This window comes from Mustela erminea, chromosome X, assembly GCF_009829155.1.
Source record: "Mustela erminea isolate mMusErm1 chromosome X, mMusErm1.Pri, whole genome shotgun sequence".
Classification (NCBI taxonomy): domain Eukaryota; kingdom Metazoa; phylum Chordata; class Mammalia; order Carnivora; family Mustelidae; genus Mustela; species Mustela erminea.
In genome coordinates this window covers 42,274,415-42,299,193 of record NC_045635.1, presented here as the reverse complement: position 1 = coordinate 42,299,193, position 24,779 = coordinate 42,274,415, and the positions used below count along the sequence as shown (strand labels likewise).

Below are 24,779 nucleotides of genomic sequence, written 5' to 3'. Positions count from 1 at the left end.
GAAAATATAGCAGAAGTGATGGTATGTCATTTCTGAGGTTAAGTTCTAATAGACACTACAGTTCTGTCTTGCTCATGGTCTCCTGCCTGCCTGTTGGGACCGTGTGTTGTGAAGAGTTCCACGGAGAGGCTCAGGTGGTGAAAAATGGAAGCCTCCTCCCAGCAGCCTCCCGAGTGGGCCATGTTGCAAGTGGGTCCTTCAGCCGAGGGGTCATGTCTTCAGTCCCGACAACTTGCCTGAAACTTCAGATGAGACTGAGATAAAATCACCCAGCAGAGTGGCTCCCAGTTTCCTCCCGACACTCCAGAGGCTGAGAAAATGTATGTTTGCTGTTTTAAGCTGCTAAGTTTGGGGGTCATTTGTTCTAGAGCAGTAGATAACTAATATATCCGGTTTAATTTTCTCTGGAGGTAGTGATGCTGCCCCGGTGTCTAGTCATTTTGGGGGTGAGCTCAAGTTCCCCAGACAGGAGCAGCTGTTGTGGCATGTACAAGGTCTCAAGGGAAGACTGAAGGCCAGATTGGACTCTGCTCAGTCCCCTGGAGTTCAAAGTGTAAAGAGACGTGTGGGGGAGATGAGCCTAAGGGTGGGCAGCCCCAGGTGCCACAGAAATAGAGCTACTTGGCAGTTCCTCTGATAGGGGTTTCATCTTTAAACCCCACGAGGAGGCTGTCTCCAGAGGTGTCACCACCATCCCTGGTGTCTGGAGGGGGAAAGGTGGAGGAATGATTGCCTCCAGCTGCTCATTTCCTTCCCTCAACACAGTTCTTGTAGTCCTCATCGTAGTCCCCTGCCCCAGACGACTATAAGTGGTTGGGATAATGTCTACAGTAAGGGGCAGACAAGGACCTTCCCAACACAACATAGGGGAGAGATTAAGAGCCAAACCTGAAACCTAGCCTATTTGCTGCCTTCAGCCAGCGCCACTCAAAACAGAGGCCACTTAGAGCTAGCCTTCAGTTTTCCCACAGATCTCCATAGCTGTGTTGCAGTTTCTGGAACTCACATTTCCCTCTGTACTTTCTCCAGGGTTGCTTTTGGGCAAGGGGGTCGGCAGCTTGTGCTGTTTGCCACCATAGCAGGAACTAGAAGCCCCAAGTATTGTCAGGGAGAGAGGTTTCTGCCCTCCACTGTATTGTTCACAGAAATGACTCCTCTGACCCTCAGAGGTCCTAAGCTGCCATACACAGAATTGACTTGTCTGGCCCCTCAAATACCTGAGCTCAGTCACAGAATGCACCCAGAGGGTGTCAGCTGCTGCTAGACAAAGGGGACATTTCAGGTCCTCAAAGGACTAGATACCCTCATACCTTGGCTGGCTCTTAGATGGCATGTGTGTGTCTGAGCACCTTATCCGTACTTGTTAGACCCATAGTCTTGGAGTACCCTGGACACAGGATGGTCTTGTCCAGCTCTTCCAGTGAAGCAAGCCCTCATCAGAGGAATGGTCAGCTTCCCCTCCAATACTAGGGCATGATGGGAGCATTTTAAGGGTTCTCTCTAGCTCCATATGATATTCTTGGGGAGACAGATGAGAGGAGTTCCAGTGCCTCTCATCTCTGTGCCTAGTGCAGCAATGACTTCTGGCCAGAATCTGGCATAGCCAGACCATAACCTGAACGAGCCCAGTTACCTACCCATCATCTGCTGTGTCCATGTGGAGGACAGCACCTGGTCCACGAAAGAATCCACCTTCTGAGACAGTAAGTGGGGAAGGGGGTCTTCTTTTGATCATTACCTTCCCCATAAGTAGGTGACTTCTTTTAGCCCCTGAGTTTTATCAGTGCTTGATTTGTGTGCCAACATAAATGGGATAGAGAAGGCTAAGGAATGGTTTCTGTTGCTAACACGGTTAAGACAGGCCCTCATGGGGTTCCTAGGCACCTGGGTCATTGGGCGTCTACCTTCAGCTCAGGTCATGATCCCAGGGTCCTAGGATTGAGCCCCACATCGGGCTCCCTGCTCAGTGGGAAGCATGTTTCTCCCTCTCCCTCTGCCCCTGCTTGTGTTCCCTCTCTTGCTGTGTCTCTCTCTGTTAAATAAATTTTAAAAATCTTAAAAAAAAAAAGGCCCTCAAGAGCTACAAACCCAATCTAGGACTTAGAGCCCTAGGCATGGCAAGACCGCTGTCCCTCGAGCTGGTCCCGAAGCAAGTGATAAGAAATGCCTCAGACCCTGCCCAGGACTGCCAGCATTACTGCATAAGACTCACAGGGGAGGGTCTGGATCCTAAAAATGGTGACATGCAGAACAGCAGAAGTGGTGGCCCAACATCACTAAGTAGCCTGTCTGTGTAATGAGACTTGCCCTTTTGGAGTCACAAACTCCCTCTCTCATGCCTCATTTGGGGGCCTGTCCTGAAAATGTACGTTTATAGCCATAATTCAGACCCTTACCGGCAGGCAGATATACCACAAAACAGCCTTGGGCCTCCCCCAAGCAGTCTTCAACCTGGGCTCACCTAGAACCAGTTCTTGGCACCCACTCTCCTGCCACTGGGGAAGCAGGGGCCACCCTCCACCAAATGAGGTGTTTCCACTCCATCAGGTCAGGAGCCCCTGGGGACCCCATCTATAATATAAACCAGAGAGAGGGTAGAGAAATACACAGACCACAGTGACCTTTGTGTGTGCAAAGTACAGTTGTTAAAAACAATACAACATAAACTGAGAAAGGAGGCTGTGGCCTCCATGGGGCAGTGCCAAGACACAGCCCCACACTCTCAGACCTGGGGAGAAGGGGCCCTGCCCTCCAACAGGTCTAGGGCTGGCAGGCAGGGAGCTGGGGGTCTCATGTATAGGCCCCCATGGTAAAGAACAGAGATCTGGTGGTGGGACTTATGGTGGCCTGGAAGGAGCCTGATCAAGATGGGGCTGTGGCCTCGGCCCCCTCCTCGGAGTCCCACACCTCTGACTGTAGGTAATCAGCAAAGAGAGCCTTGGCCCGGCGCAGAACACGCCCCAGGTGGTGTTTCCGCACAAGGCGGTCAAAGTGCATGGCCAGCTCGTTGTAATCTAGCCCGTTGCGCATGATGTGGTCACGATGCTCCAGCAGGATGGCAAGGCAGAGGAAGAGCATAAATGGGTTCCCTCGGCCAAATTCCTGGGGCGGGGGCAAGCCCAGTGGGGGTGGGGGTGGCAGGGATTTCCCAGGTTCTTGTGGGGAGCCCAACTCTGGCATCAAGGGGGATCCTGCAGCCACATCACCGGCGGGAGAGGCCTCTTGGGTGGATGGCGGAGATGAGGAGGAAGGGGAATCAGGGCGGGAAGAGGAGGAGAGTGGGTCTGAGGAGTTCAACAAGGGCTCAGAGAGGGACTTGGAGCTGATGAGGGCAGCTGGGTGGGGCAGCTGGACCAGAGGGTCCCTCCTGGAGCCCGTGTTATCCCTGAGTTGCTGGAGGTCATCCAGACTGGCTTGTCTCAGGAGACGCCCCCCGCCACCAGGCCCCTGGCTGGTTGTGACCAAATGGTCAACAGCATCGTCGAAAGCACCGCCTCCTCCCCCGGCAGGCCTCAGCATGTGCCTCTGTCGCACGGGCCGCCCCCTGTGGCCACTGAAGCCAGTGTCTGCCACCTGGCTGGGGGGTCCGACAAGCTCTACCTCATGTTCAGGAGGATCGGGGGGCAGCGAACTCCAGGTGACCTCAAGCATGCGGAGGGCATCATCAAAGGCGAACTCGCGCTTGAGTTCAAGCAGCAACCAGCGGTAACAGAAGAACAGGTCGTCGGCCCCGGCTTCTTGTAGGTACTGGTAGAAGTCAGGGTCAGCATGTCGCAGTAGCAGCTTGAGGTGGGCAAACTTGGTGGCCATGGCGCGGCCATCGGGATGAAAGTTTGCAGCCAGGCGCTTCATGATGCCACAAAAGCAGACGAAGGCATGGCCTTCGTGGTCCATGACGGCGAGGATGGGCGAGGCGAGGTCGCTCATGCCCTGGCAGTAGGACACCTGCGGGTGCGTGACAGCGTAGGTGGTGAGTAGGTCGTGCAGCGCCCGCAGGTGTGGGCCGTCCTCAGGCCCCGCATAGTAGGGGTGGGCCCGGTCTGTCCGCAGCACATCCTTGAGGACTGTGCTGCGGATGAATTCCAAGTCCTCGGGGCTCGCTCGCTGTGCCCACTCGCTCTTGAGCTGCTCATACTCGCGACTCTTGCGTTTCATGTAGTCCATCCGCTCACGGCCCGTCAGCCCATCTGGGTACACGTTCAGCAGGTACCGCCACACCACCTGGCCAGGGACAACAGGGAGAAGGCTGAGGCTCGACAAATGAGCCACTACCTCCTGGTGGAGGCCCCAACCCTGCTGCCTTGGGGCCTTGGGGCCTTTGTCTTCCCTTGAAGAGTCGGCCTTCCCACCTCTGCCTCCCAGGCCCTCCCGAGGGAGGGCTGGCTGCCCTGGAACAGCTCCACTCCATACCACCCCGTGACAGCAAGGTCTGCTGTGTGTGTCTCGTGAGTTAGTCACAACTGTGGGAGTGACAGATCTGATGAGTGACCGAGGCGGCTCACCTTTCGCAGGGAGGGCTCAACACCGCCATGATAGATCCGCAGGCGCAGCTCCTCAGGGCGCGAGAGCTGGCCCTCGTGGTTCAGGTAGGTGTGAAACTCGGCATCGCTCAGGGGAGGCTTGAAGGGCTTGACGTCTTCCCCATATGACCAGCTTAGCACCTGCTGGACCTTAGACAAGGTGCGGCCCACCTGTGAAGGAGGGAGAAAGGCCACCAGTCAGCTGGGCAGGCTATGGGCAGGTGCCAGCCAGCATGCTCAGAACCAGGGGTACCACCTGGGCCTTCCCTCCCCCTGCAGCTGGCCACAGGGGTCCCTGAAACCACCTGAGAGAGGATGGACTGCGTGAAGGGCAGGGCAGCTGTCGTCAGTGATGACCTTTTCTCAGCCAGGAGCACATCGGAGCCAATGACATCCTTGGGGCTGATTATGTCCCAGTCTTCCAGCAGAGGGCCTAGGCACACAGAATGACAGGATACCAGAATGGGTGCAAGAGGGCCACACCTCAGGGCTGGGTGCCTCTCCTAACAAAGCTAGGACACTCACGGAGCAGTGAATGATTCCCGCCCTCTCTTCTCATGTCATCTAAATCAGGTAAAATATAAAACCGTGAATAATTCTCTTTTGGTAACTGTCCCACAAAACAGCTCAGCAGACTCTAAGCAGTATTTTAGTGGGATAAAGTAATAGTTACTGAGCACTTACTACGTGCCAAGCACTGTGACAAGGGATTCACTTTATGCCAGGAAGTGTTCTGAGCCCCTTGCAATTTAATATTAACATCCTTCCCCTAAGTTGGGCACTATTATTTTTTAAAAATATTTTATTTATTTGAGAGAGTTGCAAGCATGAATGGGGCGGGGAGGGACTGAAGGAGAGGGAGAAGCAGACTCCCCTCTGCGCAGGGAGACTGATGCGGGGCTTGACTCCAAGACCCTGAGATCATGACCTGAGCTGAAGGCAGATACTTAACCAACTGAGCCACCCAGGCACCCAGTACTATTATTACTCTTACTATTATTATTATTTTAAAGATTCTTATCTCTGAGTAACTGTCACACCCAACACGGGGCATAAACTCACAACCCCAATATCAAGAGTCACATGCTCCACTGACTGAGCCAGCCAGGCGCCCCCAGTTAGGCACTATTATTAACACCATTCTTTCCATAAGGAAATAGGCACAGTCAATAGAGTCAATATGAGATAGTTGCCTTCAGCATCAAAGCTAGTAAGTGAAAGAACTAAATTTGAAGCCCAGGCCCAAAGCTCAAGAGCCCAAACTCTTAGTCTTATATTCACGCTAGTCTCCATCCCACAACTGGTACAGATTACCATCATCATTCTCATTTCCTGGTAACAAAAAAGGTTGTCCCACCTGTCCCACCCCACCTGTGATGTATGGTTGAAGTGGCAGTGGCCACATGAAGAAAAGTTCGAGAGACTTAAGAGATGTCAGCCCTGGGGCCCCAGAGCTGCCAAACTGACAACAGCAATGCCCAGTGGATTTCAAACTCTACTGTATGAAACAAATCAACCTGGACTTGTTTAAGCCATTGTCACTGCAGGCCAATGCTGTCCCTAAGCAGTCTGTCCATGGGATCCACCGTACCTTCTCCCATAGCAGTGAGGGAGGAGTAAACCCTAGGCCATATCTGAATGTCACTGCCTCCCCTTGGGTATCTCATAGAGCACTGAGCACCTCTGGAGTCCAGAAGGAGAGCTCAAGGTTCACTCTGTATGCGACTCCTCCTCTGATCCTCTATCTGTTCATTTGCTTGAGCCAGAAACCTGTGAGACATCCTTGCTACCTCCCACTCTCTCAAATCCCAGGGCCAAACTCACTAAGCCCTGGGGATCCCATATGCATAACGTATTTCAATTCCACCTCTCCTCTCCTCTCTGCCTTGTCACCTATCTCAGTCACCACATCTCTCACCTGAAACTGCCTCTTTGCTTCTCTCCACTCTCCCAACAGCTGCCAGAGTAGTACTTGGGAAACAAAGTATGAAAACACTTAACAGGCAAAAGGAAGACGGTCAAACTAATGGTCTGAGAAGAACCCGTTCAAAGTACAGAGCTAGAGCTTGATGATTTGAGTGACAATGTAGAGAGACCTGGAGGACAAGTCCTGGAGACTTAAGATGCAAGTAGTTTGGTTCCTCAATTCTGGAAGCAAGAAGACAGTGGCTTGCCACGCCCATGGAGCATTGGGAAGAAAGCCTTGACATGCGAGGGCCCCCACCCAGCCAAGATAGTACGCATCTATCAGGGCGAAGAAAAGACATTTTTGGTCACTGCAGTACAGCCGACATGGCCATGCACTTTATTGGAGAACAAGAAGTTCTCTAAGCAAATGACTACCGAATGACTACCAGGGCTCCAAGTGGGGGAAGGCGAAAGGGAGGGTAAATGGCAACAGTCCCCAAGTTTTTAATATGTATAATTAAACATGAAATGACAAAGGTACCATGATATGTGGGATTCCTGAAACATAAGTGATGTACTATAAAGAAAATATGATAGCCTGGAATTTAAAAAGAAATTTCCATCTATCGGGGCGCCTGGGTGGCTCAGTGGGTTAAAGTCTCTGCCTTCGGTTCAGGTCATGATCCCAGGGTCCTGGGATCGAGCCCTGAATGGGGCTCTCTGCTCTGTGGGGAGCCTGCTAACTCCTCTCTCTCTCTCTCTCTCTCTCTGCCTGCCTCTCTGCCTACTTGTCATCTCTGTCTGTCAAATAAATAAATAAAATCTTTAAAAAAAATAAAAATAAAAAAATTTCCATCTATCTATCTATCTATCTACAAATAAAAAGAAATTATCTAACCAAAATGCTGAAGTTAAAGGTTAGGGATCAGAGTGAAAAATATGAATTAAAAGTGTTTCAAAGCTTCCATTTCAAGGGCCTGGGAGGGGGGAGAGACTGCAAGGAGAAAGATTTCACTGTCAATTGCTTAAGGAAACATAAATCCTGGTATAGGGTTTTTGTGAGAGACATACCTAAAACTAAGTGACAAAGAAAGGCTGAAAGTTGAAGAAACCTAAAGGTATTCCTGGCAAACACCAACAAACAGAAAGCGAGCACAGCCATGTGAATGTCAGGAAGAGCACTGCTCAAGGCCAGAAGTATTACAGGAAAAGAAAGACATTCTACATTGATTAAAAAAAGAAAGAACCCATGAATAGAATGGCAAAGGATTTCTACAAGCACAAACATCCAGTGGCAGTGCCTGATCTGAACTGCCATAAGACTATACATAGTCTTTATATAACCTACTAAGTGTGAATGAGTACACATTTCCCTGGAGAAGCATCCAAATGTTTCATTATGGGGTGCTGTCCCAGGCCCTGCTTGTGCTATTACGTAATAGATGCTGTGTGTACTACATTTTCTGATAAAACTGTCAAACTTCCCAAACCCTAAATTAATATATAAATTCTGTGCAATGCCAATCAGAAATCTAATGGGGTTTTTCCGGAACTGGATAAAAATTATTTTAAGGATCATATGGAAGAATTCACATTTAAGAACAGTTAAGAAAAAGAAGAGCCAAGAAAAAGAATAGTGGGAGGATGGCAATGCTTGCCTTATTAAAATTAACCACACAACCACTGTGATAAAAATATGGTGTTAGCACAGCAATAGACAAATAGAGCCAACTGGTGGAATGCAGTAAACAGCCCAGAAATAAATGCCAAGTACACATGGGAACTCAGTATATGATAAAAGTGTCATTTCAAATCAGTGTAAACATGGTGGTTCTTTAATAAATGATGCTGGCATAACTGACAGTTTATCTGGCTTTTTTTTTAAAGATTTTATTTATTTATTTGACAGAGAGAGATCACAAGTAGATGGAGAGGCAGGCAGAGAGAGAGAGAGAGAGGGAAGCAGGCTCTCTGCTGAGCAGAGAGCCCGATGTGGGACTCGATCCCAGGACCCTGAGATCATGACCTGAGCCGAAGGCAGCGGCTTAACCCACTGAGCCACCCAGGCGCCCCTATCTGGCATTTTTTTTTAAAGAACCAGGTGTACTTCTTATAATGTTCACAGAGTAGAGATTTAAATGTAAAAAAAAAGAAAATAACAAGCACCTTAGAAGAAAACATAGAATATTTCTATAAGCTTGGGGATGGGGAAGATGTTCCAAAATAAGGGGAGATACTCAGAAAACATAAAGGAAGAGATAGGTATTATGTATAAGACTGCATACAAATTTTAGTTTTCAGTAGGACAAAAAAAGACACTGTAAGCAAAGCCATAAAACAAAAGATAACCTGGGAAAAAATATTTGCAGTCCATATGACAGAAAGAGGATTCATATCACAACTGCACAAATTGGTGGAAGGCCTTAGGCTCGCTAATCTTCCCTTTGTAGAGGTGGCAGAAACAGACTTCTTACCGGAAAGACGGTCTGGCCTTCCAAGTTGTCACAACATGCTTGTTGCTTTCACAGTCATGAACATGGTCACAAGAACGTCATTAATAATATTTCTAATAAGAGCCCCATCTATTGGATACTTATAAACATACAGTTTGAGACCATTCGTGTCAAACACATACCATTGTATATGTGTACAAACAGGAATATACTTATGTTTATATGTGGATAAATATGTGTGTATGTGTATGAATAAGTAAAGGAGCTGCAAAATTACACATCAAGCTAATCAAAGTGGTTCCTGCAAGGCAAAAGGGTAGGGGATCAAGATTAGGCACAGTGTGGGGAACCTGGATGGCTCAGTCTGTTAAGCGTCTGCCTTTGGCTCAGTTCATGATCCCAGAGTCCTGGTATCAAGCCCTGTATCGATGGTCCCCTGCTCAGTGGGAAGCCTGCTTCTCCCACTCCCACTGCCCCTGCTTGTGCTCCCTTTCTCACAGTGTTACTGTCAAATAAATAAGATCTTAGAAAAAAATAACAAAGAGATCAACTGTAAGAAGACCAGGAATGCAGAAACAGGTCTGTTTACCAAATGCAGGAATGTGGTAAAGGAGACAACAGTAGGAAAAGAGCGGACTCATCAATAACTGAAAAGTTGATTCTCTAAACAAAAAAATGTTTAAATGTCTTTTTGCCAAATTGAGAAGGGTCCGTCTCTCTGCTTTATTTGCATCTCTCTCAGTTCTTTTTACTTATTTAATTAAAAAAAAAAGATTTTATTCATTTGTTTGAAGCAGACTCCCCCCTGAGCAAGGAGACAGACTCAGGCCTTGATCTCAGGACCCTGAAATCATGACCTGAGCCAAAGGCAGAGGCTAAACCAACTGAGCCACCCAGGCGTCCCTGCAGTCCTCTCAGTTCTTATGCAGCTGGGGTTTTCTTCATGTTTATTAGCTGTGCAGATTTGATTTCTTTTTTTTAAATTTATTTGACAGACAGAGATCACAAGTAGGCAGAGAGGCAGGCCAAGAGAGAGGAAGGAAAGCAGGCTCCCTGCTGAACAGAGAGCCTGACGCTGGGCTCGATCCCAGGACCCTGGGATCACGACCTGAGCAAAAGCAGAGGCTTTAACCCACTGAGCCACCCAGGCGCCCCGCAGGTTTGATTTCTTTACTGAAACAGTGCTTCTGTGTCTATTTTGCAGATGAGGAAACCAAAGCTTCAGGAACTAGTTAAGTGATTGAGCTAAGCACCCAGGGCTAATCTGGCAGAAGTTCCTGTCTCTGGCTACCTGCTCTGTCTTTGCCTTTTGTCCCTCTCCCCATTTCTGTCACTATCTTTCTCCCTGACTCCAGTTTTTCTGTCCCTCTCTCCACCTCTTGCTCTTTTTCTCAAGGCTGCCAATCTTAACAAGCCCACGATTTCACAGAATCAAATGGTTAAAAGCAAGGAATCTGGAGCTAGTTTGGCCACCACCTGGGTTCAAATCCTGCTCTTGCACTTACTGTCTGTGTGACATGCACAAGTCCTGTTCCCCTCTCTGAGCCTTGGTTTCCTCAACTATAACATAGGAATGACTGTCATGCCTACCCTGTAAGGTTGTTTTGACAATCAAATGAATAAATATCATGTGTGTAGAATGGTTCTAAGTGTTCAACACATGTTAGCTATTTATATGTTACTAGGACATCCATAAAAAACCTCAGTCATCCCAAATGGGTGTGTGAATTTCCTGAGACAGGGCATCATGTCTTTCACTCCACAACTTTTTATTTTATTTTATTACTTATTTTTAAAGATTTTATTATTTTTGTTAAAGATTTTATTTACTTGGCAGACAGAGATCATAAGTAGGCAGAGAGGCAGGTGGAGAGAGAGCAAGCTCCCCGCCAAGCAGAAAGCCTGATGTGGGGCTCAATCCCAGGACCCCGAGATCATGGCCTAAGCTGAAGGCAGGGGCTTTAACCCACTGAGCCACCCAGGCTCCCCAAGATCTTATTATTTTTAAGAGATTTATTTATTCATTTTAGAGAAAGAGAGACAGAGACAGTGGAGGGAGGGACAGAGGGAGAGAACCTCCCAGCACTCTCCCCACTGAGTATGGAGATGGATGTTGGGCTCTATCCCATGACCCATGAGACCATCACCAGAGCTGAAACCAAAAGCTGGATGCTCAACTGACTGAGCCACCCAGATGCCCCAAGATTTTTTTTGTTTGAGAGAGAGAGAGGGAGAGAGAGAGCAAGCATGAACAGGGCGAGGGGCAGAGGAAGAGGGAGAAGCAGACTCCTCGCTGAGTGCAGAGCCCAAGGCAGGGCTTGATCTTAGGAACCACAAGATCATAACCTGAGCCAAAGGCAGAGGCTTAACTGAGCCATGCAGGAGCCCCCAAAATTTTACTTTAAAAAAACGTCAAGGGTGCCTGGGTGGCTCAGTTGGCTAAACATCTGCCTTCAGCTCTGGTCATGATCCCAGGGTGCTGGGATGGAGCCCCATATTGGGGTCTCTCCTCAGTGAGGAGCCTGTTTCTCTCTCTCCCTCTGCCTGCTACTCTCCCTGCTTATGCTCTTTCTCTCTCTGTTGAATGAATAAATAAATTTCAAATCTACAATAAAGTTAAAAAGATGATTTCATTGAATACCCATACATCCTTCAACTAGCTTGCCTAACTATTCACATTTTTCGCCACACTTGCTTCATCTTGCTCTCTTCGTATAGATACATATTATTTTTTAAAAAGATTTATTTACTTATTTGAGAGAGAGAGAGAGAGAGAGAGAGAAAGCGCGAACAGACAGAGGAGCAGAGGGAGAGAGAATGCTTGAGCAGACTCCCCACAGATTGTAAAGCCTGACGTGAGGCTTGACCACAGGACCCTGAGATCATGACCTGAGCTGAAATCAAGAGCTGGCCACTTAACTGACCAAGCCACCCAGGTGCCCAAATACATACTACTTTTTGCTGAATTATTTGCAGACATCATGACACTTTACCCCTTAATACTCAACTGTGTTTTTCCTGAGAACAAGGGGATCTTCCTTCAATAACTGTGATATCATTACCATACCCAGGACATTTAACACTGACAATATTATCATCTAATATATGGTTTGTAATCAAATTTTTGGGCCCATGTCTTAATTTATCTGTGTGATCCCAGGGACCAACACAGGTAAGAGTCAGGGAACAAACATGAGAAGAGAGGAAGTGGCTGAGAATCAAGGGAACAATGAATGAGTGAGCATGAGTGCAAACAAATGATTATGAACGCAGGATGGATGAATGAATGAATACAACCATCATTATTATAATCAGCATTGTATAGTTATGTGTTATTATAACGGAAACATACAATACTACATTTCTATTGTTATGCTGCATATATAATTATACCCTATATTACTAGATTATATAACAGTAAATCTAATACGATAAATTGTTAGAGCTAATACTGTTTTAATATATTTATTTATTTATTTATTTTAAAGGTTTTATTTATTTATTTGACAGAGAGAGATCATAAGCAGGCAGAGAGGCAGGCAGAGAGAGAGGAGGAAGCAGGCTCCCTGTCGAGCAGAGAGCCCAATGCAGGGCTCGACCCCAGGACCCTGGGACCATGACCTGAGCTGAAGGCAGAGGCTTTAACCCACTGAGCCACCCAGGAGCCCCTAATATTTTTATTTTAGAGAGAGTGGGGGGGAGAGGTAAAGGGAGAGGGGCAGGGAGAGAAACAGAGACAGACAGAGAATCTCAAGCAGATTCTGCAGGGAGCACAGAGCCCTACATGGGGCTCGATCTCACAACCCTGAAATTATGACCTGAGCTGAAACCAAGAGTTGGATGCTCAACCGACTGAGACACCCAGGTGCCCCTAGAGCTAATATTTTTTGAGCATTCATTATGCAGCCATGTATCATTCCAGGGATTTTACATGAATTTCCCTGTTTAATCCTCATCATGGCCCCAAGATACTATTATTTCTACTTTACAGGTGAAGAAATTGGGGCCCAGTGGCCAAGCCAGGATATGGACCTCAGACACCTTTTTCCTCTCAAGCCTACTGTGAGGGAGTGTACTGCAAGGGGTGGAGTGATCCTATGGGGGAAAGGGTGGGTCCCAGAGCAGGGCCCCCAGGGCTCTGCCAGGTACTCACTGTCCTCGGTGGGCCGAATGTCTACCCGTAGCTGCAAGTAAGGTTTGGAGGCAGTGGCGAAGGCTGTGCTGAGGTCCCAGTCAGACAGGAGTGAGAGGTAAGTTTCCTGCCCCAGCCGATCCCGGCCCAGGTAGCTGATGCCAAAGTTCTTCTTCCTGGACAGAGGAAGTGTGGCAGCTCTCAAGTGCTCCCAGTGCCATGGAGGCCCCAGGGACAGTTTCCACGAAAAGCCAGCGAAGGCAGAGATGATGTGGAACAACTCTCTACTATGTGTTGGGTACAGTGGCAAGGATTTTGGGCTGTCTGAGGTCAGACAGTGTACCTCTGCTTGGTTACACAAACACAGAAACAGATACACACCCGCTGGTATCTAGAGGGCACATTGAAAGCTTAAAATGTTGGCCCCCTCTAGGGAGGGTGACAGAGTAGTTGAGGGATAGAAGAGGGAAGAAAACAGCTTTCTTACTGCATAAAAAAATAAAGCAAGCTGTGTGTTTGTTATTTTTCACAGCAAAAAATGTTTACCCAAAAAAGTCAACAACTAAGAATTTGTTCTTCAGATATACTTGAACAACTTTGTGATGAAGAATGTTGTTGAACTATTGTAACCATGGAAACATCCCAAGTAGACATCACTTTTATACTCTCTGAATTTGTTACCATGTGCTTGTATTCCTCCAAAATAACAACCACAACAAAATAACCATCACACCTGTCCCCAAGAGACACCACTTTTTATCTATCAGGTCAGCAAATTTTCCAATGTTTTCTAGTAACCAGTGTTTCTTAGGGAAAGAGGCATTTTATATGCTGCTGGGGAGATTATAAATTGGCAAAAACCTAGCTGAAGAGCATTTTAGAAATAGCTGTTGAAATTTTAAGAAGCACACACCCTTTAGTGCAGCAATACCACTGCTAGGAATTTAGCCTATGACTAGATTTCCCCAAATACTCTAGGATATGCAAATGTGGCAGTTCACTGTGGGATTATCTGTAATAATGAAACAAACAAACAACAACAAAAAAGCCAAACAACCACTGTTGAAGTGAGTGGCCCCATGGTCGGTCCCCCAGCATCCCATAACTCACCCATTCAAATCAAAGGCTCGGATGAGGATGTGCTGTAATACATCAAGCGAGGTGATCTGGGGGTCGACGGCGAAAGAGCGGAACTCAGGTGACAAAAAGCTCTCACACTTCTGGGGAGATAAGACACAGAGTGGGCCATCAGGGGCCACATCACCACACTGAAGCAGGCAGAGTGACGGATAGAAGGCAAGGTCAGACAAGTTGTGGGCAGGGGCACATGGAATCAGGAGTTCTGGGTCATTGGTTTTTGCTCTGAGTGAGGGGTAAGACTTGGAGGGTTCTGTGCAGAGGAGGGATGTGATCTGACTTAGGATTTAACAGGATCCTTCCAGCTGCTCTTAAGAGAACAGGCTGTGGGGGGTAAGGGAGAAAACAGCAGTCCAGTGAGAAGGAGGCTATTGCAATGGTCCAAGCACCCAATTCTTCTTCTTTGTTCCAATGGTTGTCAGATCACCAAGTCCAGTCTGGCTCCCATTAAATCAATACTCAATGCTGCATCAATTTAGCACATCTACTTATGATACTTCCCTGCTTAAATATCTTCAGAGGTAACCCCAGGGTCCCCAAAAGGTGGGCATATAGGACGCTGGCCAGCCTCTCTTCAGTCAGCTTTTTTGAACTTTACACTCTGGTGCTACCAAACTGCTGGAAGTTACTTTGAACACATCCTGGCTCTGGGACTTTGCTTGTGCTGATCCCCCGTCTGGAAAGTCCTTCCCACTTTCTTCCAACTGGCTCACCCAGAGCTCAGGTATGATCTCTTTTCTGAATTCCCAAACCTCTACCTTAGAGCTTCCTGTATTACCCCGAGGTGACCTGTTTACTTCTTTCCAGAATCTACTTTCTCACCAACACCAGTGCCACCACCCTAGTCTGAGCCACCATCACCACTTGCTAGAGCAATGGCAACAGCTTTCTTAGAACACGTGCCAGAGGCCCTTCCCAATCTGCTTCTCTTTTACCTCATTGTTTTACCCCCTACCCACTCCTGCCCTTGCTCTCTTGCTCCAGCAATATGGGAACCTAAGGGAACATGCCAGGCTCATCCCCACCTCCCAGCCTTTGCCCTTGCTCTTCTCTCTGCTTCCACTCTTCCTCGGATACACATACGGAGTAGGTGTATCTTTTTTACCTGGGTCTCTGCCCCTTCAATACCTTTCTAGGGACTTCCTGCTACAACCCTGGCTAAAGGAATTCCCTAGTTCAAAAGCTTTTTCGTTATCTCCTTACGACATTCACCAGAGTCCAAAGCATCTCATTGATTTAGCTGTCTTCCCGATAAGCACGTCAGCTCATCCCGGGTGAGATTGTAAATGTGCACATAGGTACACGTCTCTACATGTTAATTGACTTCAGCACCTCCTTTTCAGACACCAACAGCCCCCCCTCAACTATTTAAGGCCCCTCCTCCAGCCCTATGGCCCCTCCTCTCTACCCATGATCTCCACCTATCCATTCCTCAGGCCATTACCCCTCCATTTTCAGTCCCTAAGCCCTCAGGGCCTGCCCAGCATTTCTAGGTCCAGCCCCCACTCCCCCACCCCTGTCCCCACCACTATCACTCTGCCCTCAAGCCTCGCCCCTCAGGTTAACACCCCAAATCTCGGGTCCCGCCCTCCGGCCTGAGAGAATCACCGCCTTCCCCTCCCCTGTGCACCCCAGGAGGGCCGGCCGACCAACTGTCAGCCTCACCTTGACTCGGACCCGTACCACCTCTCGCTCCTCCTCCTCAGCCGCCGCCGCTTGGGCTCCCCCGCCAGGTGGGGGCGCTCCAGAGCCGACCAAATCCGAGGCTCCAGAGGCCGACGCCATCCCGCCGCCACCCACCTCGGGGCGACGGTTGACCGTTGCCCCCCACCTCTGTGCGCACTCCACAGTTGGGGCGCCCGCGGCCCCACCTTGTGGCCCGGCGCAGGCGCAGAGGGCGCTGTGAGACCCTGCCCCCCCGCTGCCCCTCCCACCAGGCACAGGGTGGAGATGGCCTCTGCGCATGCGCTTAAAATGCTGTTGCCAGGGGTCCCGCCCCCAGAAGCCGCGCATTGTGCCTCACTTCCAACAGTGCGCAGGCACATACTGAGGTCCCGCCTCTCTTCGCCAGCGGTTTGGTTGTCTGGGCAGCTTAATTCCAGATTCACCTACGTGTTACAGTGACGATCTACTCGGGCGAGAGAAGTGGGCAGGGAAAGAATCTGCCGTGCAATGACGTCAGGCCCCACCTCCCGCCTGGAGTTGCCTCCTGCCTCGCCTTTAAAGATGATGTCATCTATTTCAAAAACCTGTGGCCCTTGCTTCAAATGAGTCTGCTGAATGGAAAAATAATCCCTTTTCCAGAATCTTTTAAAAATAGTTTACATGGGGCGCCTGGGTGGGTTAAGCCTCTGCCTTCGGCTCAGGTCATGATCTCAGGGTTCTGGGATCGAGCCCTACATTGGCCTCTTTGCTCAGCAGGGAGCGCCTCCCCCCCCCCCCCCCCCCCCGCCTACGTGTGATCTCTGTCAAATAAATAAAATCTCCACAAAAAAGTTTCCATGTACATATATGACTTTTGCAGTTTGTCTCCATGATTTATATATATATATATATATATTTAAAGATTCTATTTATTTGAGAGAGAGAGGGAGAGAGTGTGTGCACAAGCCAGGGAAGGGGCAGACAAAGACGAAAAGGGGATTCCCTCCTGAGCAGGGAGCCCTATGTGGGGCTCCATCCCAGAACCCCAGATCAGGACCTGTGTTGAAGGCAGATGCTTAACTGACTGAGCCACCCAGGCACCCCCGCATGATGTATTTCAATAAATAATTTACTAAAAAATTCATTTTTATGCTCTCTGGAGGTCCTAGCTTTTTAAGTTTGCCTTCATTTTATTTGATCCTTGCAAGACGTTGAGGTCAGTCCTGTCATTAAACAATGTATGTCTACTAAATATCAGCTGATTGAACACACTTTAGACTCCTCAAATCACCAAATACATGAAGAAATTCTTCTCACTTCACTGAATATCCATCTGGTTTGGACAAAATCACAGACTGCCCTTACAAACGTAATTCCTAACAAAGGAGTCCTGTAAGATGCCTGGACTTCAGTTATTGTTGCAGTATTGTATGAATGCTACTCTTAACATTTTTTTAAAAAGATTCTACTTATTTGACAGACAGAGATCACAAGTAGGCAGAGAGGCAGAAGCAGGCTCCCTGCTGAGCAGAGAGTCCGACATGGGGCTCGATCCCACGACCCTGGGATCATGACCTGAGCTGAAGGCAGAGGCTTTAACCTACTGAGCCACCCAGGCGCCCTTTATTTATTTTTTAGAGAGAGAGTGATAGAGTACGAGCTGGGGTGGAGGGGTGGTGGGGGGTGGTGGGAAGCGGACTTCCTACTGAGCAGGAAGCCCAACTCAGGGTTTGACCCCTGGACCCTGGGGTCATGATCCCAGCAGACACTTAACCAACTGAACCACCCAGGAGCCCCTATTTTGGTATCTTTTAAAGTACTTGTTTCCTCAGTATTATTATTACATGGATGTCAATTTTGGAGAAGGTATAAATACTAGAGAATTTTTTTTTTTGTAAGCCAGAGGATTTTTGGCATTTTTCTTCTGATCCATGTGCTTGAGTAATTAACACTTCTTATGGGTCCGCTGGATTTTCTGAAGGAAATTAGGAATTTGAGAGTCTGTTTCTCATTACAATTATCACAGGGTGGGATGAGCAAAACACTAGCCTGGATTCTGGAGTTCAATCCTGATGGCAGCACTGGAGCCCAGGTTTTAAATGGGGATATAATGTGGTCAGATGTCTGTCTTGGTTGTGGAGAGGGCCTTGGCTGGAAAGACTGCTTACTGGAAGCAAGGTGATAAAAAAGGAGGTCCTTGTCATAGTCCTGGGGAGAACTTTCTCTTTCATTTATTTATTCTTCCATTCAACAAATACAAAGTGTATGCCAGGTGCTCTACATATATTAATTCATTTAATCTGCATAAAAATCCAATGAGGTAGGTACCCTTAAGAGAATTTTACATGTGAGAGCACTGAAGGTCAAGGAGAAACACACTCAAGATCAAAGGGATAGTAAGTGGCACGGAGAGTTAAATGCAATGGCCAGAAGGTGGCTGTGCTCGGCTTTGGCTTTAACAGCCAGGCATTTCTCCAAATCTATACTGTAGGCTTGAGCAGAATCAGGATTTGAACTGAAGTCCTGTTCTGCTCAGGTCGCCAGGAGCCAGTCTACAGGTATCCGCAGTTTTTTTCATTCTTTGTCATCTCCTCAAAGTTCCTCAAATACCCATCTGTTTTATGACTCAAGGTCTATGAGGTTAATGACAGACTGTGGGAGGAGTGATGGGGGTGGGTCTATAGGGTGAGAGGTTATTCGTGGGATGAATGATGAGAATCTGTGGATACATGATAGGTGATCTGAAGGATGATAGGATGTGGGGTGAGTGATAGAAGATCTGTGGGTTAACTGGGGACCTGTAGGGTATGAGGTAACAAATTCTGCAAGGCAAGTTATGGGGGTTTGTAATATAAGTAATGACAGCCTATGGGGTAAATGATAGGGGATTTGTGGGGTGACTTGAGAGGGTCTGTGTTATCCATGATGGGGAGTGTCTACAGGGTGAGTTGTGGGGTTGTAGGGTATATGACTAGAGGTCTGCTTGGGTAAGTTATGGGGTACGTGAAGTGAGTGATGGGTCTTGTGAGTTTTTGCGGTCCCTAGGGTGAGTGATGGGGATCTTAAGGGTACTGATGGGTGTCTTTGGAGTGACTAATGGGGGAGTCTGAGGTGAGTGAAGTAAGATCTGTGGAGTTACTGATGGGGTGTCTATGGGGCACCTGATCAGGAGACATGAGGTTGAATAAATTGAAGACCTTATAGATTTGGAAAGTTCTACAAAAAATGAGAAAGTGTGCTCTGGAAAGAACATCAAGGGTGTGAATGGATGATCACTTCTTAAGAGAGATGATGGGTGCCTCATGGATCTAATTAGTCATCATGGGACTCTGGGGTCAGTGATAGGGGGTTTGTTAGGTTATAGATTGGAAGCCTAAGTGATGATGACAGAGGGGGGGCTATGGCTGAGAGAACGGTGGTCCTTGAAATGAGTGAGGGAGGGGCTTGTGGGGTCAGTCACAGGACATCTCTGGGGTTAGTAATTAAAGATCTCTCAGTGTTAGGGTCAAGATCTTTTTATTTCCTGATTTTAAAAACTGCCACCATCATGGCCCTTCTAGTTTCTTCTGTACCTTTGTCCCAGTGGCTCCTGGCTGTAGCTCCACACAGCTCCTTTCTTGCCCCTGCCTCTGGCCCTTCTGGTGCTTACCCATCAACCCGAGTTTGACAGATTAATTTGCTTTGTCCCTCCAACCTGCAGGACTGGACTCTTCTTCCTGGTGGAGGGTTCCTTGTCAGCCAGTGTTCAAGCTCAGCCTACTACTTATTAGTTCAGCTTGCTCTTGGCTTTTGTGGTTTTGGTGTCCAGCATGCTCTGGGCATGAGCAAGCTTCTTTACAGAATCGAGCACAAGGATTCCAGGCAGCACCAGCCACAGGCCGTTCAAGAAGACAAAGTAAAACCAGAAGTAGAGCGGGTGGCCCAGCTCCCCATGCTGGAATCCATCCCGCTGCTCTGTTAGGAAATAGAGCACATCCCCATAGATCTGACCTGTGGGAGGTAAGAGGGGAAGAGGAAACCCAGTCAGGAGGAAAAGCTATTCCAAGGCATCTTCTAAGTCATCATTCAAGGTCTCAGAGCTGATTCTCAAATTTAGAGAGCTAAGAAATCTGAAAACATATGGCTGAAAATTTGAGGAATTAGAAAAGTGAGAATTCTAGAAATCAGAAGCTGAGAATTTCTCAACTCAGGAGAGTTCTTATCTCCAGAATTTAAGGAAGCTCAAAATACCTTTAATTCAAGACAGTGCAGGATTCCAGAACTAAAGAAAGCTATCAGTGTAAGAACACAAGAGGACTGAATGCCAGATGAAGTGAGCTCAGAACTAACCCTGGAGGATCCAGGGGCTTCCTGCCACCTCATGTAACCTTCACAGGAGACATTGTGATGAAAGAGGAGGAGGGGGAAATGACCCTTTCCCACCTGAGAACACAGACTGAGAGGGTCATGGCTGTTCCAGAACCTCAGGATGATGTCATTCAGCCTGACTCAGCCCTGGGTGGACAAAACTGAGCGGTGCTCTGTGTAGGGATCCCCCTGTGTCTGCGGATCCCCCATCAACCCCTCTAGGACCCAGTGTGGGCCCCCTCCTCACCTACAGAGACCACGAGCTGTAAGACAAAGCGGAGGGGCTGCTGGCGGAGAAAGGCGATCACCACCCATAGGCTGAGTGGTCCCCAAAGGCAAGCTGTGATGGTCTCCATGCATATTGTGAAGTTGTCACTCCTGTGGGAGGAGAAAGGATTGGGGAGCACTGGCATCACTGTGCTGTACCCACAGGGCACCCCATTAGTGCTCCCCGACTCACCACCCCCCCCAAATCAATGCAGGGCTCCCTTGATGGAGGCAAACACTTACAAGATATATCGGCTGTCTCCCTTGGCATACTCCTTCCCTGAAGAAGGTGAGAGACATACATGAAGAATAAAGGCAAGAAAAGGAATTCAGATGTGTGAGAGTTGAGGGCCCATGTAAGGTGGGCTTCATAACCTCTCCATGCCTCAGTTTCCTCATCTGAGAAATGGGGTAGCTGTCTGGATTCTAGAGTGAACATATGTATACAAGATAATGTGTGCAACCTGACCCAGAACAGTAGGTAACGCTGTGACTGTCTGGTATCCAATAAATATGGAATAAAAGAAAGGAAGTCTAGGTGATGGGGTGAGTGAAGTAGCCAGTGAGTATAAGAGAAAGAGAGAGAGAGCACGCATGAGTGAGCAAGCAAGCACAAAGGTGAACAGATGAGTGAATCAAGGAATGAGCAGAGAATTAATAAGAAAAAGACAGACCACTCAATGTAAAAATAGACAGGAGACAAGAAAAGGTTCTTTAGAAAACAGGATTCCAAAATGGTCAATAAACATATGAAATGTGTTCAAACTTCATTAATTACTAAGAAAAAGCAAATTAAAACCATAATGAGTATCACTTGCAGCCACTATGACTAAAACTAAAGAAACACCTGACCATACCAAGTGTTGGCGAGGATGTGGAGGAACTAGAACTCCCATAGGCTGCTGGTGGGAAAATAAAATGGTATAGCCATTTTAAAAAACAGTTTGGCAGTTTTTTCATAAAGTTAAACACACATCTACCACTCTTCTCTTCCATATTTACCCAAGAGAAACAAAGGTGGATCTCCACACAGACTTGTGTTAGATCCAAGTGTTATGTAAGAATAGCAGTTTTATGGGTGCCTGGGTGGTTCAGTTGGTCAAGCATCTGCCTTTTGCTTAGGTCATGAACCTGGAGTCCTGGGATTGAGTTCTGCATCGGGCTCCCTGCTCAGTGAAAAGTCTGCTTCTCCTTCTCCCTCTGCCCCTCCCCCCTGCTCGTGCACTGGTGCTCTCTAATAAATAAATAAAATCTTTGAAAAAAACATAGCATAAAAATAATTTATTCATGAGGCCAAAAAGGAATATTATTTATAATAGCAAAAGACTGGGGCCACTTGGGTGGCTCAGTCGTTGAGTTCTACCTTCACCTCAGGTCATGATCTCAAGGTCCTGAGATTGAGCCCTGTGTTGGGCTCCCTGCTCAGTTGGGAGTCTGCTTCTCCCTCTCCCGCTGCTTGTTCTCTCTCTCTTTCTCTCTCAAATAAATAAAATCTTCTTTTTATTTTTTTATTTTTATTTATTTATTTGACACAGAGAGAGAGATCACAAATAGGAAGAGAGGCAGGCAGAGAGAGAGGGAGAAGCAAGCTCCCCACCAAGCAGAGAGCCCAATGTGGGGCTCGATCCCAGGACCCGGAGACTATGATCCAAGCCGAAGGCAGAGGCTCAACACACTGAGCCACCCAGTATCCCCAGTATCCCCCAAATCTTTTTTTTTAATTTGTTCATTTGCCAGGGAGAGAGATCATAAGGAGGCAGAGAGGCAGGCGCCGGGGGGGGGGGGGCAGGCTCCCCGCTGAGCAGAGAGCCCATTGTGGGGCTCGATCCCAGGACCCCAAGACCATGACCTGAGCCAAAGGCAGAGGCTTAACCCACTGAGCCACCCAGGCACCCCTTAAATAAATAAAAATGATTAAAAAAAAAGATTGGAGAGAAATACCCTAAAATACTGGCCAAGTCAAATAATTCTGTAACATCCATGCTTTAAAAGCTTTTTATGAACTGATAAGGAGTGACCACATTGAAAAAAAGCAAAGTTCAGAGGTGTATATACCATATTACCATTTGCACAGAAGGGAAAAAAAGCGATGATGATGATGATGAAGGGCAGTTATGGCATCTACTGTCTGCCAATAGAGTTCTTAAAATCTTTTATCAAGATTTATTTATCTGAAAGAGAGAGCGTGTGTACAGGAGCAGGAGGGGCAGTGGGAGAGGAAGAGGTAATCTCAAATGGACTCCATGCTGAGTCCAGGGCTCGATCTCATGACCTGAGCTGAAAGCAAGAGCCAGATGCTTAACGGACTGTGCCACCCAGGCACCCCTGCTAGCACTGTTCTAAGTGACTTACATATTTTTGGGTTTTACCATCCCTCTTTTACAAATAGCAAACTGAGGCTTATCTGTATAATTTTGTGAAAGTAAGCCCTGGAAAAAAGCATACGCAATTATTAACATTGGTTAATAATTACAGAAACTTGGTGGACAGAAGGTAGATTTTCACTGCACACTTCTTTAAATGTTTTTTTTTTGACCCATATAAACAGACACTCAACAAAAAAGTTGAATATATTTTTTAAATAAATTAATGTTAGAGTTGGTGGGTGGATAAATATCTAAGCCAATCCCTGCCCAGAAAATTTCCTCCCACAGCCCTCAAAGAACTCAGGACTCACAGAGTTGGGATAAGAAAGCTTGGTCTCCAAGAAGGTCTTCGTGGTAGAGGCTGAACCAGCCCTCAATCACCATGTGAATGAACCCACACACTGCAAACCAGCACAGGGATAGTCGCCGCCAAGTCCCCAGTGGGACGACTGCAGCACGACCTGACAACAGCCATGTGGTCACAACCAAGACCCCAGAGACGGAGAAGAGGCCCGCAAGGAGATGCCAAGTGGGGCAGTCATTAGGCACAAAGTTGTCCAGCCTCAGGTGCCGAGGCCAGTATGGGTGCAAGGGGCTGGCGTTGGTGGTCATGTCTTTGCAGGCTGATGGCTGTATGTGGGCAAGTAGAAAGGAGAAAAAAAAAAAAGAGAAAAACCTGAGCAAACAGAAAGCACAGAATGAGATCATAAAATCAAATCCAAATAATTTATTATCACAAGAAGTGTAAATGGACTAAAATTATCAGTTAACAGACTGGATTAAAATAGCCTAATTACATGCTGTTTTAAAATCCCAACTATAAGGCTGTTCCAGTCCTCCAAAAGAGTCCCGTGACGTGAAAGACACAGGAACCGGGCCAGGTTCTAACCCTCATTGGTCACAGTCTGGTGGGCGGATACAAAAAACCAGACTAGGTCCCAGCTCTCACTGGTCACGCCCTGATAGGGGACATACAAGGGCCGGGTGTGGTCCCTTCCTCAAGGGTCGTAGTTGGCTGAGGGAGACACAGCGACCAGGCTGGGTTCCACTGCAAGGGTCAGGGTCTAGCAACTTTCAACAGGAAGCTATTCCCTCTCCCGCAGTCCTGGAATCCGCAGGACAGAAGAGAGAAAACTAATCCGAACTACAACGTCAGGTTCAGCGTGTGCAAAGCCAGACCCTTCCTGAAATCGTGCATAACGCCACTAACCTGCAAGAGAAAGAGGAAAGCGGAAGGCAGGGGTCTTGGGCGCAGTTCTAAACAGGAAAACGAGGGTGAAATACACAGACCACCAATTAGAAATAGAAGCCTCTGGTCTAGCTGCCCAATGAGAAGACAGATCTTCTGCCGTCCCGGCAACCGCGCCGTAGCTGGGGGTCTTGCGCAGGCGCATAGGGTGGGCGGTGGGTGTCCGTGCGTGGGACCCGGGCTAGGGGTGGTGGGGGGAGAGGGAGGGAGGGAGGGAGGAAGGGTCTAGCGCGGGCGTCGAGGGCCGGCTGTTTAGCAGTTGAGAGCTAGGGGATGGAGTGGCAGGTCGGGCGGAGGAAACTCACCCAGCGGCGTGGTCGCGGCGGCCTCGCTCACAGACTCCGGGGTCTCTCTAGGCTAGCTCTCTGGCTGCGTACAAACCCTTCGTTCCGACTTGTCCCCTCACAGGTTCCTCACCTTACGGAGCTGGCCAATGGAGGGGCTGCGAAGGCGGCCAGCGCCGCCCCTAACCAATAGGAGCTCTCTGTGTGCCGCCGGCCCCGCCCCCATGCGTGGTGCCATTTTCGCTGTTGGTTGAGACCCAGTCAGGAGTTGCGGGAAGGCTGGGACCCGCCAAGGTTCGTGGGCGTCCGCAGGGAGCCCTAGCTTCAATTTCCCTAGTCCGTTGTCAGTCAGTCGTATCAGAAACTGGGTGTTTTATCCTTATCTGCTGTTGAGTCAGCATTGCTCTGTGTTCGCTCACCTTTGCCCTCGTTTTTTAGGGACATCAATCAATGAGTTCCCAATCCTAATGCC

At 48.1% G+C, this 24,779-nt stretch overlaps 2 protein-coding genes across 5 annotated transcripts; both read right to left on the bottom strand.

Moving 5' to 3' along the window:
• Positions 1-2,605: 2,605 nt before the first annotated feature.
• On the bottom strand, positions 2,606-16,103 carry TBC1D25 (TBC1 domain family member 25). 2 transcript variants are annotated; one of them, XM_032329666.1, is made up of 6 exons: positions 15,816-16,103; positions 14,124-14,233; positions 13,035-13,189; positions 4,826-4,953; positions 4,503-4,691; positions 2,606-4,221 (listed from the first exon to the last, which is right to left on the bottom strand). In XM_032329666.1, exons 1-6 carry the CDS (start codon positions 15,933-15,935, stop codon positions 2,863-2,865), a joined length of 2,061 nt encoding a protein of 686 aa, XP_032185557.1. In that variant the 5' UTR covers positions 15,936-16,103; the 3' UTR covers positions 2,606-2,862. The 2 variants fall into 2 exon arrangements, with proteins under 2 accessions (XP_032185557.1, XP_032185558.1); XM_032329667.1 differs by lacking the exons at positions 13,035-13,189; positions 15,816-16,103 and having other exon boundaries at positions 14,124-14,212.
• A 1,894-nt stretch (positions 16,104-17,997) lies between these two features.
• EBP (EBP cholestenol delta-isomerase) lies at positions 17,998-24,463 on the bottom strand. Of its 3 annotated transcripts, none has more exons than XM_032329674.1 (6): positions 24,329-24,463; positions 23,750-23,984; positions 23,086-23,404; positions 20,652-20,688; positions 20,389-20,519; positions 17,998-19,784 (listed from the first exon to the last, which is right to left on the bottom strand). In XM_032329674.1, exons 3-6 carry the CDS (start codon positions 23,384-23,386, stop codon positions 19,561-19,563), a joined length of 693 nt encoding a protein of 230 aa, XP_032185565.1. In that variant the 5' UTR covers positions 23,387-23,404; positions 23,750-23,984; positions 24,329-24,463; the 3' UTR covers positions 17,998-19,560. The 3 variants fall into 3 exon arrangements, with proteins under 3 accessions (XP_032185565.1, XP_032185563.1, XP_032185564.1); XM_032329672.1 differs by lacking the exon at positions 23,750-23,984 and adding an exon at positions 23,985-24,031 and having other exon boundaries at positions 24,329-24,462; XM_032329673.1 differs by lacking the exon at positions 23,750-23,984 and having other exon boundaries at positions 24,329-24,462.
• Between the last annotated feature and the right edge of the window lie 316 nt (positions 24,464-24,779).

What these genes read in the sequence shown, in the direction of transcription:
- TBC1D25 (XM_032329666.1), bottom strand. Translation starts at nt 15,935, where the DNA reads ATGGCGTCGGCCTCTGGAGCCTCGGATTTGGTCGGCTCTGGAGCGCCC. An exon ending in CATTCGGCCCACCGAGGACA is followed by an intron (nt 4,954 to 13,034) that starts GTGAGTACCTGG and finishes CTGTGTGCCTAG; the next exon opens with GCCCTCTGCTGGAAGACTGG. An exon ending in TTGAGCCCTCCCTGCGAAAG is followed by an intron (nt 4,222 to 4,502) that starts GTGAGCCGCCTC and finishes GTCCCTGGCCAG; the next exon opens with GTGGTGTGGCGGTACCTGCT.
- EBP (XM_032329674.1), bottom strand. Translation starts at nt 23,386, where the DNA reads ATGACCACCAACGCCAGCCCCTTGCACCCATACTGGCCTCGGCACCTG. An exon ending in AGCTTTCTTATCCCAACTCT is followed by an intron (nt 20,689 to 23,085) that starts GTGAGTCCTGAG and finishes CACCTTCTTCAG; the next exon opens with GGAAGGAGTATGCCAAGGGA. An exon ending in ACAGCTCGTGGTCTCTGTAG is followed by an intron (nt 19,785 to 20,388) that starts GTGAGGAGGGGG and finishes TACCTCCCACAG; the next exon opens with GTCAGATCTATGGGGATGTG.